Source organism: Dendrobates tinctorius, unplaced genomic scaffold (assembly GCF_039654945.1).
Source record: "Dendrobates tinctorius isolate UK_male_01 unplaced genomic scaffold, ASM3965494v1 ptg000211l, whole genome shotgun sequence".
Lineage (NCBI taxonomy): Eukaryota > Metazoa > Chordata > Amphibia > Anura > Dendrobatidae > Dendrobates > Dendrobates tinctorius.
This window is the reverse complement of record NW_027361878.1, coordinates 9741472-9759242: the sequence shown is the minus strand read 5'-3', so window position 1 is coordinate 9759242 and position 17771 is coordinate 9741472. Positions and strand designations below refer to the sequence as shown.

General features: G+C 44.6%; 1 protein-coding gene and 1 long non-coding RNA gene across 4 annotated transcripts in view; one reads left to right on the top strand and one right to left on the bottom strand.

Moving 5' to 3' along the window:
* Positions 1-702: 702 nt before the first annotated feature.
* Positions 703-16732, bottom strand: LOC141058242 (uncharacterized). The gene is made up of 3 exons (XR_012222128.1): positions 16201-16732; positions 4848-4896; positions 703-917 (listed from the first exon to the last, which is right to left on the bottom strand). It is a non-coding gene; the product is annotated as an uncharacterized lncRNA (long non-coding RNA).
* RASSF7 (Ras association domain family member 7) overlaps positions 8975-17771 on the top strand; it is a 65857-nt gene continuing 57060 nt past the window's right edge. Inside the window, exon 1 of one of the 3 annotated variants that reach the window (XM_073554414.1) lies at positions 8975-9142. Coding sequence is in view for 2 of the 3 variants with exons in the window: in XM_073554413.1 (XP_073410514.1) it covers positions 9236-9290 (55 nt within the window). In the remaining variant the exon portion in view is untranslated. The other 2 variants (XM_073554413.1, XM_073554412.1) reach the window with 2 other exon arrangements.

The following is a 17771-nucleotide window of genomic DNA, read 5'->3' as shown; positions in this document are numbered from 1 at the left end:
GCTACATCCCGGTGCCTATCACTGCACCCTCCTCCCCAACACCTATCTACACTACCCTGGGACTACAACCCTACCTGTGAAGGGCTATAACATCACTGCTGCACCCCACCATCTGTTCCAGAGGATCTGTCTGCAGCGTCGGCTTGACACCTCCCTTGCCGAACACCACAGGTGGCGTCACAAATCTTCCACTCAAAAACTTTATTCCATTACTTTAACCCCTTTTACATGGGCGCCCAAGGCCACGAACCGGGTCACCTCTGCTGTGACACCTCCCTCTGAGAGAGACCGGCCCGGTACCGAGTACCGCACAGCCCTGGGAGGGCGACCCACTTATCTACAGCATTACAGAATGCTGTAGATAAGCCTCTGATGGCGGTGGCCGCATCTCACAGGCCAAAAATGAGGTGACAGATTTCCTTTAAGAGGAGGGGAGGAGTGACATCACACACATGTGAGCAGATCCAGCCCCAATGAACTGCAGTCGTAATGTGAGCCAGCAGTACACTAGGTTTTAATGCAAATGTCAGCAGCTGCTCCTTCTAGTGTTTAAAAGTTGAACATATCAAAGCTTTTTAATATTTTTTCCTATTTTATACCATTTATCAAAAACATATAAAATGAAAACATTAATACTTTACAGTTTTTAAATTCTTCACAAATATGCTTTTTGATGACAAATTCCCTTGAAAGGAACGCTCCTCAATTAATAGAGTGTGGTGAATTAATCGTGTTCTTCACGGTGATTTTTCTGCCATCCAAAAGCACAGTTCCGCTATGGAATTGCGCTCTCATTTGTTTTCCACCTTCTTCTGACCTTCATTCTGACTTCTCCCGACTTCAACTTGTCTGCGAAGAGTTTACTGCCTCGTTCTCTTCAGTTTTTCGACTTTGCAGCAATTACATACACCACGCCTCTGAAAAATAACAGCGTAAAACAGATATATGTCCCGAAATAAAAACTGTCCCCTGCTGTGTCCCTGAATACACATAAGTCCCTTAAATTTGCCCCAAAATGTTCTGAACCAGCCAATGTGGCCCCAAAATATCTATATAGTTATCCAGTGTGCTACATAATATGCCACTGTGAGGGTCATGGTGAACAATGCAGCTGGCGCATTGACATCTTAACGCTGCCTGCATCATACAGAAGGAGCTGAGCCGTGGTACAGAGAGCTGGCCAAGGCGTCTGGCAGCTTCACTGCTGAGGTACTCAACTGCATCCATGCAAGAATGTGGATGCAAGAGAATATTATCAGTGGTGCTGCAAAAAAGCAGGAGGCAGCTCACTGCCCGGCAGCTAAAGAAGAAGCCGATGCACCACTGATTGTCAGGTTTGTCAGTGACAGTCATGGCATAGGTTGTCTTCTACCTCTGCTTACGTTTTGTACTGGCCCTGACTGTTGTTTCAGGAGAACTTGCAGCAGAATGTCTGTCTGTCTCTAGCTCCTCCTTCCTCCATAGAACATCATAATCACCAACTGTCATCTACTACACCAGTAATGTGGAAATCTGTATTCACTAAAGACAGATTTTACCCATGAATTAAGAGTGAAAGATCAGTCCAGGGGGAGAAAGAAGCACATTTTTTATATATATTAAAGTTTATTATTTTTATATTTACTATTAATTCCTGAAAAAAAAAATGAAAACAGAAACTTTTTAATGTTAGCGGTCAAACTCCCTGTCTTAGGTAGTACATTGTTTGGTTTCTTGCAGAGTGGGATAAGTCTTGGAGGAATGTTATGACACAGGTCATTAGGAGAACAAGAAATGCACAAGATAAAAGGAAAAAAAAAAATAAACAACATGGAATTTGGAAGGTTTCTAATTGTGAGGTGCTGAACGATAACCAGAACGTTGACGCTGGCAACTGTTGAGCTGACCATAGACACAAGATATAAACCAGCCATCAGATGCATCACTCCTCTGACTATTTTTCACTGATAGCATTAGAAGCAGTTACAACCTTCTACTAACAAAGAAAAAAAGATGAAAAAAGAGAAACAACACATTTTATAATGCCTGATGCACCTGTGTGAGTGAAAAAACAAAAGAAAAAATGTTGACTACTGATGGGCGGACCAATGGATGTTCGGGTCCATCAGGTTTGGCCGAACATTTATAAAAATTTTGGTTCGGGTACCAGAACTCGAACCCTGATGACATTCAAAGAATGGGAGGCCTGAACATCGGGTGTTTCCCATGCTGTCATATGTGTGACAGTGAGCGAAAGATCGGCTCTGGTCGGCGGTGAAGTCGTTACCGCCGGTCAGAGAGCTGCGGTTTCCAGGCTGTTACACACATGACAGCGTGTGAGCCGGCAGCTCTGACTATCTAACCATTTTACCACCAGTCACAGGCGTCAGCTGATGAGATTACTATTTCATCATCGTACGTCTGGTTGCTGATAGCAGCGAGAGCAGGTGTATGCTGATGAAAGTATTCACCAGCCGGAACAGGTGCAATAAATAAATAAAAGGAAAAAATGGCATGTGTGCTAACCAGTGGAGGTAAAGTTGACAGCTGCAGGCTGCAGCCCCCAGCTGTCAGCTTTATATTGGCTGGTTATCAAAAATAGAGAGGTTCACACCGTTTTCAAATTATTTCCTACTACCAGCAGCTATCAGGTTTATTTGTGCTGGTTAGCACAAATAGAGAGGACCCCACATCACTTTTTTTTTACACAGTGTGCCCCGGCCAATAACAGCTATGCCAATAATTGTCATGATTGTGATTGAGCTGGAAGTGCAAACACCGACCTGCAGCCTTTCAACAAACTTTGTTCTGACTTCTGAACCTGAACAGTAGCACAGACTTCCTGGAGAAGTTTGTGTTTGGAGTCCATGCACGAACACTAGATGTTCGGTACAGACCCCAAACTTTACTATTCGGGTTCACCCATCCATAATGTTGACCAATGTTGCCATGATCATGAATCAGACTAGCTAGGTGACAAGAATTGTGGCGTCAGATGATGTATCACAGCAATACTTTATCATTACCTTTTCAGCATTTTAAAGTAAAAAGAAAAAAATATCTTCCATTACAGTAATCAAATAGCATGAGAAACTGAAAGAAATTCACATATTTACCGTACTTAAAGAAGCACTTCTCCTCCCACCAAACTGTTTATCCTCTTAATATACTGCAGTCATGATATTATATAGCACTGTGCACTTACAATTGCTCATTTTCTCTTTCTACCCATTTAATTCTTCTCTTTGCCATTAGATCTATAACATTAAAAACTGACTAGGAGAAATCCTTCTAAGCTCTATGTAGAGAAAGGAGGTCATCAGTCACTGCAAAAGTCCCTGGAAGGAGGAGGTGGGAGCAGCTGGGTCAGGAGTAGAAGAGGGGCATGACTCATGCAGAGGCAAGAGACTTCCTGTTTCTACATAGAGCAGAGAAAAGAGAAGAATTATCTGGGTAGAAAGGCAAAATGAGCAACTCTAAGTACAAAACTCTATATAATATGATGACTGCAATATATTAAGAGGATAGAAACTTTGATGGGAGGAGGAGGAGCGCTTCTTTAACTATATACTTGCAGAACTAATTTGGCAAAGCATTGTCAAAAGTAAGGTCTGCTTTAGATTTGTGCTTCACCCCTCCCCCCTCCCCCCCAAAAAAAACTAAATTGGTACTTGCACATGTTAAAGTTTTTAGTGCAGAAGTTTCTGTACCATTTCTGCATATCATGGCAGGAAAAAAGCAGCAGCAAAAACGAGTGTTACTAAAAACTAGTGTCAAGTGCAGTTTCTACCCTTAAAGGGAACCTGTCACTCAATTCAGGCGGCCAAGACCAACGGCACTGTTTGAATACCGGCGCTGACTTTTGCATTGACGCCATATTCATGACCTTCCAAATAGGTGACAAGGACGTGTAATATAATTGTGTAAATGAAGCTTTTGCATAGAAATAAAGTTTGAACTTTTGAAAATGATTTTCACATCTCTGTTGTGAGACTGGGAAGTTTTCATACACAAAACGTCTTTTTTTTTTACTGAATACTTCTGAAATAATAAGATGTGTGATTACAGGAGACAATTTGTTTCTGAATTATTTCAGTGCAGGCTGCATTTTCTTGCTTTGATGATTGCAGTTTGCAGGACCTCTGCCCTCACCCCCCTCCTAAATGTCCCTTTACCCTCCTCCACTCCCATCCCTCCTCTTCACAGTAAATTGTTGTCCCCCCTCACAAATGCCAAGGCTTTTCTGATTGGTCACAAACTTCTTTTTAAATCATGGGTGTCCTTGGTAACCACAAGCCCCCTTGTATCAAGAGATGCCCACCCACCATAGCGAGTAAGTGGGACGCAGTGCAGAATTACACCCACATATCAGAAGTTTCTTCTCAGTATGCAGACAGGTCTTGAGCAGACAGCTGACAAGGTGAGGAGAAATGATCTAGCCCTAGAAGGTAATATATAGAGGTGGGTATTCATCTGACAACTAAGATTTACATTCATTTTACAATTTTTTTTTCCTAGTAATTATCAATAATCTGATTATTTTGCATTTTAGCATATACTTAATATTATGCTCATCACAAACATCTGAACGACTATTGTACAATACCTATATACCATGACAAAGGGAGACTTGATGGCACCCAGGGAACATGCCCCATCGGTCCCCAGCTACACCAATTGTAACGAGAAGCCTAATTTCCTAGGGTTACGGCAACATTCCTTATGTGCCATCTTGAAACGTCAGGATTCCGTGGATACATAGTGTCAAAGTAAGAAAACTTGTCCCATGCGCCAAGCTACACAGATAATGAAGGAACCCAAAGGTTCAGTATTTACACAATTTTTGGACTAATGCGGTAAATATTTACCTTTATTTCCTTTTCGTTACTTGTTTGGATAATTCTGCAATTCTCTTTTCTGCAAAAAGCAAAATAAAAGATTGAGGACAGCAGGTGTGAAAGTGGTGACGGCACAGTACATGGTCGGTATACTGTATATAGGCAATATAGAGGTCTGAAAATGTAGATAAGGGTAATAAATAAGACTCACCATCTAAAATGACATTTCAATATCCGTGGTTCTCCGGGGGCTTGTGTATAGTTTGGATACTCACCCCAACCTGTTATTGCCAAGCTGCTAACATGAGCGACAGGTTAGAGACCAAGATTTATAAAGTAAGTGCATACATACAGGTGACTGTTCACACGCTCGGTATTCGGTCAGTATTTTCCATCAGTATTTGGAAGCCGAAATCAGGAGTGGAACCATCAGAGGGAAAGTATAATAGAAACCCGTCACCACTTCTGTATTTATCACCCACTCCTGGTTCTGGCTCACAAATACTGACCAAATACTGAACGTGTGAACGTGTGCCGAGGCTCGGACGCTGACTTTTGCTGCCACACATCATGCGGCCACAAATCACAGCTGAATGGAGTCACATTGCGACGATCAAGGTACTGCGATAGGAAAACTAACCGACTTTTTGAGTCTTGCATATAACAGGACCTTGGGGGGTTGCAAAGTGGCCCCATTCATCTGCATTAGGGCAGGTGCAGACAGCCTTATTATTGGTCCGAGCGCAATCTAGCAAAACATCGGATCGCACTTGGATCAATCTTAGTCTTTGTCTGATTTTTTTTTTCCTTGGACAGAGTCAGTCCTAGGAAAAATAAAAATTGCTGTATGCCCAAGTTTGATCAGATACTTGGCCATGTGAGTCAATGAGTCAGGGGAAATCATCGAGCTGCATTCGGATGACATCTGAGTGCAGTCAGATTTCTGCGCTGTCGCAGAATGGAGAAGATGGAGGCATTTTTTTACAATCAACTTCTCCTCATCTCAGATAGTTGGGTCATACTCTGGTCAGACAGAATCTTTGAACGTTTGCATCTGCCATTACACCGTGATGCACACCAGTATAGAGCGATCTTTGGATGCGTGACCTGAGTCAAGATCAAAGTCACTGTGTTGCCCCATAAAGAGGATTTATATGCCCTCCTGTCATGTCTGTTTTACATATAAACACTTGTAACCCCGATGAAATAACAATCGTGGTGTCTTTTCTTATATCTCCGTTGTGCTACTCAACTGGCAACTGGGTGTTACCATTTTATTGTCAAAGGGGTGTGTCCTCTCACAGTCTGACAGTGTCCATTCATTGTTAAAAGTATCAGATTATAAGTACAATAATCCCATATATGCAAATCCTGTGGGAAATAAGAAGAGATCCCAACATATGAAACCAATATATTTTATTAATAGATAATAAAAGAATGAAATATAAAAATTTATAAAAAGCAAAATACTGTCCAAGGGACACCGGGCGGAGCAAATTGCCAACGAAATAGTATATAATAACACAAAAATCACTTATGTGCAAAGCACCGAAGAAATCACATAAAGGTGCATGTAATGGGTGTCATTCAAGGTAATGTAGATGTACCAGAACCATATATTTACTTCACTAAAGATATATCATGGACACAGGGAAAAGAGCCAAATAGATGTCCTATGTATATAGCCTAAATGCATAGTACAAAAAGACTCCAAACATCACACTTCTCAATATGTATTATTGTGATGTGGCAAAAGAAGCAAGTGGCGAAACGCGCATCGGGGTGAGGGGACGCAGAGCGGTCATACCACTTTCTCTTGGTAAATATACACCTTTCTTATGAGGCACTGTCCACTATGTTACGGCTGGTGATTGTTGGGTGTGCTTTCATGGATTGGGGTTATTGGTATCCTTATTATGGGGAGATTTATGTATACTCCATGTATTAATAAGGTTATCTTGCCACATCACAGTAATACATATTGGGAAGTGTATAGGATTTGTACATATGGGATTATTGTAGTTATTCTGATTGAAGTGCCCTATATGATATTGGACATCTCTTTGTTGACATAAGTATCAGATTATGTAGAAACGAACCCTCGGTGGATAACAACTAGTTGTCAATTTATTGTTACATTTCCAGGCGGAGTAACCGAGTATCAGCACAATGTAAAGCTGTAATAAAGAAGCTTCAGCATTATTATTTCATGTGGGATGCAATTATTCATTACAACAGATATGTCGGACAGATCCTGTTTAGGGTAAAATGTACATTTTACATAAAATTAGGATCAATATGACCCGAAAATGCTGTCACCTCCATACAGACTATGTTGATGGGGAGACATTCAAGGGACCCAACCCATTATCTAAGTGCTGTGGAGTATTTTGAGGGGTATAGCTCCCAGCTCTAGAGGACATGTTTATAGTACCAATGATAAGAGTGATGACACATGATGTGACCACCCCCCCCGAAAAAAAAAACTTCTGATTTGAAAAACTTTGTTCCAGAAGTTGACTAATCACCAAGTCTAATGATAGGCTTCCAGAACTCGGTGTACAGTCGGTGCGCTGCAGACTGGTTAGACCTGCCCTGAGAGGTTTTGTACTTTCTCCTGCAGACCAGAAATATCACTATTCTAATCTAAAATATGAACCTTCCCATAGTGCCCCATGTATCACTTACTGTTCAGCCTCTGCCACTTAAACAATGACGTTTACTAATCAAAACATCAGCAGTAAATACAGTATAACTTCTCCCGTCCTCCTTTTATTCAACCATTTCTTTAGCTGACCGTAAACATGAAACTTTTGTTGGTCAATCCATTATCAATGGGACCAGCCCTACAACTGCCATAGCGGAAAAAAATAGCTTATCTTTACAATTCATTTTTGACCCATGATTAGCTGCACCAATCATGATCTGGCAGCTGCTCAGCTCACCCTAAGTGGACTTGTCATTCTTTTTTTTTTTTAAAAAAAAGAGTTTAATACTTTAATCTCTAAGCTCCCGTAAATCTGCAGCTGTTTTCCGTTTTGCGCTACGTCGCTCCATTACAGAGATATTCACATTTGTTGCATTTGGAGGGCACTATGTGAAATCTTTGCTTGTAGTGCTATTGGGTGTTTCTTCACGCCCTTTTCTCATCTAGAAGTGTCAGATGCTGCTGAGCTGTGATTGGCAGCATCTGGGAGGAAGGGTTGAAAGCACACGCCACCAGAGAAGATAATAAGGAAACAATCAATTGGACTGCTAGCAGAGATTTCACATACTGCTTTCCAAAAGCAACAAATATGAATATCTCTGCAATGGAGCGACGCAGCACAAAACGGAAAAGAGCTTCAGAATCAGGGGAGCTCAGGGATTATTACAAGGCACTTAGCTCACTTTTTTGGAGCAAGTGACAGATCCTCTTTAAAGAGATAGTCTCTGTCTGTCTCTAACTTTGGTTACACCAGTTTCTTCCTTCACCTCCATTAGGTATTATCACCAAACTATGATTCACAGACACATAAGTGGCAAACCTGCATCGCACAGGCGTACATGCACCACAACACCTGATCCCTGCATCATGATGGAGACTTGCTGGACCGCAAGGAGGAAGCCCCGCACTATCTGTGTGATTGTGGCCATGGAATTCATCACCCAGCTTTTCTGGAAACAGATACAACTAATAAAGTGTGAATGATCCCAAATATAAAATCCAGGTAACAGTACTCAGGTCATCAGCTGTCAGTGTGAGCAGTGTGGGAGGGTGCACGGGGCAGGGCGCTGTCACTCACTGCTACCACTATGACCTTTACTAGCTGCGGACTGGAATGCTTTGTTTGTTTTTATACAAATTCTTAAAGGTAAAGCTCCAGGTGGCAGGTGTGTGTATATATATATATATAGTTTTATGTACATGTATATTATTCCTTTCTATTATTATACATGTAGAGTTGGTGCCTGTAGCATTACTGACAGCACTGGCTACAGGGAGGAGGTGTCCCAGTCCTCACCTGGGCACGCAGGGGTTAAGCACCCTCCGGAATGACATCACCTTACAGATGACACCTGGCCCCGCCCACACCTGTACTCACAGCCGGTGAGAGACACTTCGGCCGTCCGATAGGTTTCCTCACCTGTGGGCGTGGTCGGGGGGGCCGGGGCTGGCCAATCAGGGTGTGTGAGGTGCTGCAGGTTGCTTCCTGGCTCTCAGTCCGGGGCAGCGCAGGGTGGGGGAAGGATCAGCTGATCGGCGCTGCTGCTGGAGGTGAAGGAGTGACAGGAGCCGGGATCTCTCCTCCTGCTGGCGGGATCTCCTTCAGTCCTGGGATCCGGTGAGTTACACTGCACAGGTGACACTCCCTGTAACTCTGGGCTGGTACTCGGGACTGGAGTGTTTGTTTTTCCCTGTGCTCCATGTTGCTGTGATGGATCCTGGGTCCAATGTCCTGCAGGCACCCTCCTATGGTGAAGTGCTGACAGGTGAGCTCAGGTGACAGCCCCCCATTCTGTGACCGCTTATATTTTGGGGTGGAGTTAAACACAGTATAAAGAATAAGAGATACTTGTTGTTGTTTTGGTAAAATTCTGCCTATAGGGAGGCGTCCTGTCCGGCGGTGTCTGAGGCGGTGTTACAGCAGGACCCGCACTGGCCTCACCTCTTGTAGTATTTTGGGGACTGGAGTGGATATTTTGTGTGAGTGACGGAAGACGCCCCCCTATTCTGTATCTGTCCCCTATTTATCACTGTCTCTCCAGGGCAGCCTGTTGCTTAAATGACAGGAGACTTTGCCATTGGGTAAAAAAATAGGACTACAATAGGGAATTTAAAATCCCCACAGCTGTTGTCCCGGAGCCTAGAAAACAAAGCATCAGAGGCGAGATAATGCACCGATATGGATCCTTTCATAGGCACAAGCACTACAAGGGTCAGCAGGAGAGCTGCTGCAGGGAACCTCCATTCATAGGTACAGGCACTACAAGGGTCAGCAGGAGAGCTGCTGCAGAGAACCTCCATTCATAGGTACAGGCACTACAAGGGTCAGCAGGAGAGCTGCTGCAGGGAACCTCCATTCATAGGCACAAGCACTACAAGGGTCAGCAGGAGAGCTGCTGCAGGGAACCTCCATTCATAGGCACAAGCACTACAAGGCTCAGCAGGAGAGCTGCTGCAGGGAACCTCCATTCATAGGTACAGGCACTACAAGGGTCAGCAGGAGAGCTGCTGCAGAGAACCTCCATTCATAGGTACAGGCACTACAAGGGTCAGCAGGAGAGCTGCTGCAGGGAACCTCCATTCATAGGCACAAGCACTACAAGGGTCAGCAGGAGAGCTGCTGCAGGGAACCTCCATTCATAGGCACAAGCACTACAAGGCTCAGCAGGAGAGCTGCTGCAGGGAACCTCCATTCATAGGTACAGGCACTACAAGGGTCAGCAGGAGAGCTGCTGCAGGGAACCTCCATTCATAGGTACAGGCACTACAAGGGTCAGCAGGAGAGCTGCTGCAGGGAACCTCCATTCATAGGCACAAGCACTACAAGGGTCAGCAGGAGAGCTGCTGCAGGGAACCTCCATTCATAGGCACAAGCACTACAAGGCTCAGCAGGAGAGCTGCTGCAGGGAACCTCCATTCATAGGTACAGGCACTACAAGGGTCAGCAGGAGAGCTGCGGCAGGGAACCTCCATTCATAGGTTCAGGAGCAACAAGGGTCAGCAGGAGAGCTGCTGCAGAGAACCTCCATTCATAGGTACAGGCACTAAATGGGTCAGCAGGAGAGCTGCTGCAGGGAACCTCCATTCATAGGTACAAGCACTACAAGGCTCAGCAGGAGAGCTGCTGCAGGGAACCTCCATTCATAGGTACAGGCACTACAAGGGTCAGCAGGAGAGCTGCTGCAGGGAACCTCCATTCATAGGTTCAGGAGCAACAAGGGTTAGTGGGAGAGCTGCTGCAGGGAACCTCCATTCATAGGTACAAGCAATACAAGGGTCCGCAGGAGAGCTGCTGCAGGGAACATCCATTCATAGGTACAGGCACTACAAGGGTCAGCAGGAGAGCTGTTGCAGGGAACCTCCATTCATAGGTTCAGGAGCAACAAGGGTTAGTGGGAGAGCTGCTGCAGGGAACCTCCATTCATAGGTACAGGCACTAAATGGGTCGGCGGGAGAGCTGCTGCAGGGAACCTCCATTCATAGGTTCAGGAGCAACAAGGGTTAGGGAGAGCTGCTGCAGAGAACCTCCATTCATAGGTACAAGCGATACAAGGGTCAGCAGGAGAGCTGCTGCAGGGAACCTCCATTCATAGGTACAAGCGATACAAGGGTCAGCAGGAGAGCTGCTGCAGGGAACCTCCATTCATAGGTACAAGCAATACAAGGGTCAGCAGGAGAGCTGCTGCAGGGAACCTCCATTCATAGGTACAGGCACTACAAGGGTCAGCAGGAGAGCTGCTGCAGGGAACCTCCATTCATAGGTTCAGGAGCAACAAGGGTTAGTGGGAGAGCTGCTGCAGGGAACCTCCATTCATAGGTACAAGCAATACAAGGGTCCGCAGGAGAGCTGCTGCAGGGAACCTCCATTCATAGGTACAGGCACTACAAGGGTCAGCAGCAGAGCTGCTGCAGGGAACCTCCATTCATAGGTACAGGAGCAACAAGGGTTAGTGGGAGAGCTGCTGCAGGGAACCTCCATTCATAGGTTCAGGAGCAACAAGGGTTAGTGGGAGAGCTGCTGCAGGGAACCTCCATTCATAGGTACAAGCACTACAAGGCTCAGCGGGAGAGCTGCTGCAGGGAACCTCCATTCATAGGTTCAGGAGCAACAAGGGTCAGCAGTAGAGCTGCTGCAGGGAACCTCCATTCATAGGTACAAGCACTACAAGGGTCAGCAGGAGAGCTGCTGCAGGGAACCTCCATTCATAGGTATAGGCACTACAAGGCTCAGCAGGAGAGCTGCTGCAGGGACCCTACAATCCTTGCAGCTGACCTCAAGCTCTGTAGCCATTGCGCCAGCTGTTGCAGAGCTCCATGCCCTGGCATGCTAGGCAGAGGTTGCCTAAGCCTGCATTATGTAACTGTTCATATTCCTGGTATGACCATCATATTGTGACGCTGATTTAGCATCGTGCCTGCAGCACGTAACATGACAAGGCAGAATATTACTAGGTTTATTATTTACCCAGTTGGATCTTCTCAACAAAGTGCTTTACATTTTTGTGAACATAAGGCCGAGTTCAGACGACTGTGATTGTTGGGCAGGTCACGTCAGCAGCTCTGTGTACAGGCAGATGGGCCTGTGAGTTATGTGCTGTTCGGCACAACTGAAAATAACCTGAGGTCCAGGTGGATAATGGGTCACGTGAAATGGTCCATTCGCTATTCTGTGCTCATCTGAAATGGCCTTTACTGTTCACACCGTAAGATTTCTTTACAAGCTTAAAATCCTACTTTTTATGAGAATACCTGGAAGTCTCTACACCCGGTGGTGTCACATTCTTGGGCAGTGAGGTTACACTGCCTGACACTTCCTTTTGCCAGATCTGCCTGGTTATGGGATCGTCATTTGACTATGTTCTTCTGGATCACTATCTGCTTGGATCAGCTTCTGACCGGAATGGAACAGTAAAATGTCTTTTTAGTGTGGGTTTGATGTGGCTTATAAGGTTGTCACACTAGTGTCCTTCTACTTGGACCATCTGCCAGGTTCTTTACATGTGAATACACACATAGGGGGCAGTGTTATTAATCCTGTCCTACATTTAGACGGTGTAAATTAGAAAGTCGGCCAACTGCTCCAGATTCATCACCGTGGCTCACTGTATGAAAGAGCAAATATGAAAAAAGGACTATTTTCGCTTACTCGGTCTTGATGTTTAGAAGCTTTGACGCCAAAAGTGCCGAAGAAGGTTTTTCTTTAATGGACGCACAACGCGTTTCAGCTCCACAATGCATTTTATGTCCAATAAGGAGAAATTTCTTCTGCGCGTTTAGCATCCGAGCTTTTATACATCGGGGCATCATAGGCAAAAATAGTCCGTACTCTTATGTGCATTCTGTTCAGGTTGGAGATCAAGTTGGACGTTTCCCTAAGTTGGACTATGGTGTCTTGAAAGCCCTTGATTTCCTCCCACACCTGGTGGAATTGTGCCTAATCACGGCACAATGATTCAAGGTGATCGTAATTCCTCATCATCATCCTCCGTGTTATTAATGTTGCACTTGGATAACGCCTCTTTTCCCATAACTTTCCACAATCATTGCTGGTCTCCATCGGATTTATCTTTAGACTCTTTTGCCTAACATTGCTACTTCTTAGTTGGCTTAATCTTCTTGATTTATTCGGTGGTGCACTTTGTCAGATTTTCACCATCCCCCAATCCTGGATCAGGATGGGTCTTCTAGACTTACAATGTATAGGTCTAAATCTGGAGGCAACAATTAACACCAAAATGCTCCAAAATTTAGCTCCTCTTCCACCAAAGTCATGGCACAGTCACAATAGCAAATCTGCCTCAGTAATGCAACTTTTGTTTTGCGCAGAGACTTGAAGGCCACACATGAGCCCATATCCATATGCCTCTGATTGTATATGATGGCAGCGGAAAAATGGAGACATTACTTTTACGTCCAAATACGCAATCGCTGACTGAGCCAGTGCAGCTCCCTGTTCATGAGACCTACTACTTATGTGCAGAAACTTATTTGATTTTTTTTTTAATCAAAAATAGCAACTGTGAGAGGAAGAAAACTTAGAGCCATTTAGTGCTTTTACACATTCGAGACACAGAACCTTAACTGTGCCACCATAAACCCTGTGTGCTGCCATATGGCACCTTCATATGTAAGTGGCGACATATAGAGGTTCAGTATTGCCCATAGACCCCTATTACTGCAGTATCGCGATTGCATTCTACTTGGATCTTGTATGGAACGTTATCCAGCCATCAAGTCTCCTAACATGAGGTTTTCCAGCATCCTTGCCTTACAAGCAGGGGATCCATGGTCCACAGCACTGAGCAGCATGATTCATGGGATGTCACAAGCCAGTCATAGGCATCAATAGAAAGCAACCCTTAGGGTGAGTTGTTGATGCTCTGTATTTTCTCTGTGCAAGAAACCGCAGCGTCTGTAGTTCCAGCAAAGTGGATGGAATTACTAGAAATCTCATGGCCACTTTTTTTTTTTAAATACCGCGTAAACTTGCATGCCGTGCTTGGTTGAAATCTGCAGCATGTCAATCTTTCTTGCGGATTTGCTGAGTTTTAAGTGCAGATTTTCACCATAGACTTTTATTAGATGCATATGGATCGCCCTCCCAGGGCTCTGGGGTACTCGGTACCGGGCCGGTGTCAGGGGAATGTGTCACAGCAGCGGTGACCCGGTCCGTGGCCCTGGGCGCCCAAGTAATGGGGGAATGTAGTTAATGGAATAGTTCGTGACGCCACCTGTGGTGCTCGGCAAGGGAGGTGTTAAGCCGACGCTGCATGCAGATCCGCTGGGACTGATGGTATGGTGCAGCAAGGGTGTAAAAGCTCCCCACAGGTGAAGCACTCCAGTACTGAGTTACACTGAAGTTCCTCCTGTCAGATGTTCTCAAGAACCTTACTTGCACGGCAGACAGCTGTAGCCTCTCTCGGGGACTCCTCTCTCCTGAGTCCCGGCTCACTATCCAAGTTGCTATTGTGCCCTCAAGTCTTAGATGGGAGTAGGGCATTTACAGCCTCCTACTCCTCTGGTGTCTGTTGCAGGACCGTTAGTATCCATACCACCGTGGAGACCAGGCTCCAGTTCATGCGCTCACTGTGAGGGAGCTATCCTTTCCCAGCTCAACCTCCAGCTTCTCTCTACACTTCACCCTCCGCAGACTAACTGACCACTCCTTCCCCTTGGCCCTCAGAGAGCACTCCTCCCCTTAATCCTGGTTCAGAGTTCCCCCTGCTGGCCTGGAGTGGAACTGTGTTGCATGCATGGATTGACTGTGAGAGAGACCCATCATTGCCTCCAAGCCTGGTATTACCCTCCCCTGGAGGAAGGCAAAGCCACTGTGGTGACCATACCCCTGGGGGCGCCACACAGATGACTGGATCAATGAAGTTTTGTCCAAGCCAAATACGAGAAAGTATCAAAAACAAAGTGGCCTAATTTAATGTGAATCTAGTCCATGCTGGGATTTGTAGTGCAGCAAGTTGTAATTCGTCTCCTTTTATGTTTTACAGTATGATGCATTACTCAGATCCAGGAATGACATGAGCAATGCAACATTGATCACTTTATTATCACACTGTTTCATTCCAAATGTCATTTCTTGCCTGTAGATGATTTGGGTGCATCCTCCTTTCTACCGCTGGTTGGATTTTAGCACCAGGTGGTGGTCGGAGGTTTGATATCTTGAACGTAAACCATCAGTTGTATTGTGCTCATAGTGAAATTCAATATGCAAACAATAGTAATGATCACGGTATAGATGTCTGTAGTGCACGGCCGGCCCTCTCTACGTGAGACAGCTGTCACACAGCCTAAATAGGGACATGACGGGTGAGCTCTAAGACGATACGGCCACAATAAAATAAAAGAATACGAGAGTGGGGCCTCATTCAGGTGACCTGGTTCATGTATGTGTTCGATCTGTTCTTCACGGATATAAAATGTACCCATTATAGCCTATGGCTGACAGATCCTATCTTGATCTTTATTGAAGATCAGACACCAATGCAAGTCAGAGGTTCCATAAAAAAAAATGGATAGCACTCAAATGTCGTCAGAGTGCAGCCTGCATGTAACATTTTAGGACAACATTCACACATCCATTTTTCTCATCCATGTCACTGACCTATGGAGTTTAATGGAACCACTTGTACATTCATATTTTTTTTTATTTTTTTTTTTTTTTATTAGACACCAACATTGAAATCTATTGGTATCGGTCAAAAAATGCCATTGGTTTTTAACGCATCCATTTTTAAGTGTCAGTGGGGCTTAATAGTCAGAAAATGTATCTCCTTTGAAACCTGGATTAGAAAAAAGTTTGGACTTGATGATGTAAAAATTGAAAAGGATGCGTAAATATAGCAAATGGGGGGGAAATACATAATATACATATATTCATGTAAGAGAAATGGATGCCACACTGATGGTAAAAATTTAAACACTGACCCAAGCAAGGGTGGACATAGTATTATTACAACTGTTCAAAATCAATACATTTTTCTCATATGCAAAAAAAAAAAAAACAAAACCAGGCGTCCCTATATCTCTGACAAACTATCGGATCATGCAGGAATGATGACTGCTGTTCTCTATCATGTACCAATAAAAGTCCATAAATACCATACAGTCATGGTACACGAATGTGTCTTACAGGATGCATTCTTACCTGCTTACTAGACTCACCTGTGCATGTTTCGGCCTGGTTACCTGCCATAGAAGCATGTGGTCACGTGAGCAATCTGCCAGCTGCTCGGCTCAGGTCACAACACCTCGGCTCGTGCCTGGTGACTGACACCTGTGCAATAATGCAATGGGGAGAGCGTGAAATGGCAATTGGGAACTTTTAGGAAGCACAGTGCAAGACTACTATTAGTCTATTTTCGCAATGTGCACTTGTCGCTTTGTAACAAATCTAATATTTATCAACATAAAAACAAACTGATTCCATTATAATGGAGCAGTAGTGGATGCAAAATTGAAACGTGCATTTTGATCCATTTCTCATAGACTTCAATGTTTAAAAAAAAAATCAATATAGTTTCTATTTGTTTTTTAAGTCAAAGAAAACAGTTGTGCAGAATAATTTTTTTTTTTTTTGATCCAACTACTGTATAATGTATATTCCTCTCACACTGGACACAGTAGTTGTTTCCATTCTGAGAAACCGGAATATATATATTGCTGTGTGCCTGCAGGAATGATTCCTGTCCTTCCATTTCTCTCTTTTCTCTCCTCTTTTTTTATCTTTCGCTCTTTCTCTCTTTCGCTCTTTCTCTCTTTCGCTCTCTTTCTCTCTTTCGCGCTCTTTCGCTCTCGCGCGCTCTTTCGCTCTCGCGCGCTCTTTCGCTCTCGCGCGCTCTTTCGCTCTCGCGCGCTCTTTCGCTCTCGCGCGCTCTTTCGCTCTCGCGCGCTCTTTCCAGGTGCACACATCATTCCTGCTCCATTCCCAATGTCTATCTCTCTGACTCTCAGGAGAGGAGATGGCAGAGCTCGGCACCAGGTGGATTCCTAGCATTCCTCCTTGAGCACACTCCCCCACTTCAGAGCCAAGGAAGCTGTTTTTCCCCCTGTCTCCAATCACTGTCTTTACCCCCTGGCTTTAGAAATAAAGTTACACACGCTGAATTATCCACTAGGCATTTCCTCGGTTGTTTGTACAGGTTCATGTGAATTTTCAGTCCCTCCTTATAGTGTACTCGGCTTTATTTCTATGTAGTCATGACACCGCAGGTAAATGGAGAATCCCGGGCGCAGGTGTACGGTATCCTAGCTCATTCTCCAGCCATACACCGGAGATGGCCGCCAGGGAGACACTTGTTCAGCTGACGGCGGTCTTTCCTGGCTCCCCACAAATATGCATACAGTAGGAGGCAGAGCGCACATTTTTACTTTAATAGGAAGAGGGGAAGACACTTCTTGTAGGAACTTATCTTTAATAAACTCATGTTTAGGTTCATGTTCCCCAAACCCTGGGGAGCGGGGATCTGTGTGGCGATTGCAGCCAGGTATATTTTACTTTGAAACACAGCGGAAATTCGGAGAGAACCTAATTTGAAAAACCAGATGGGTTTATGTAGTTTATTCAGCAGGAATCTAAAGACAGGTTCCTTGTAATTATTACCTTTAGGTGATAAAACTGCACTAAGTTTCTGTCTGCAATCTTCATTCCTTCATTCATTTGCTTTTATATGCAGTTTGAAGCCTGATTCATGTTTCAGACTTTTTTTTTTTCTCTTGGAGGATTGTCCCTCCCA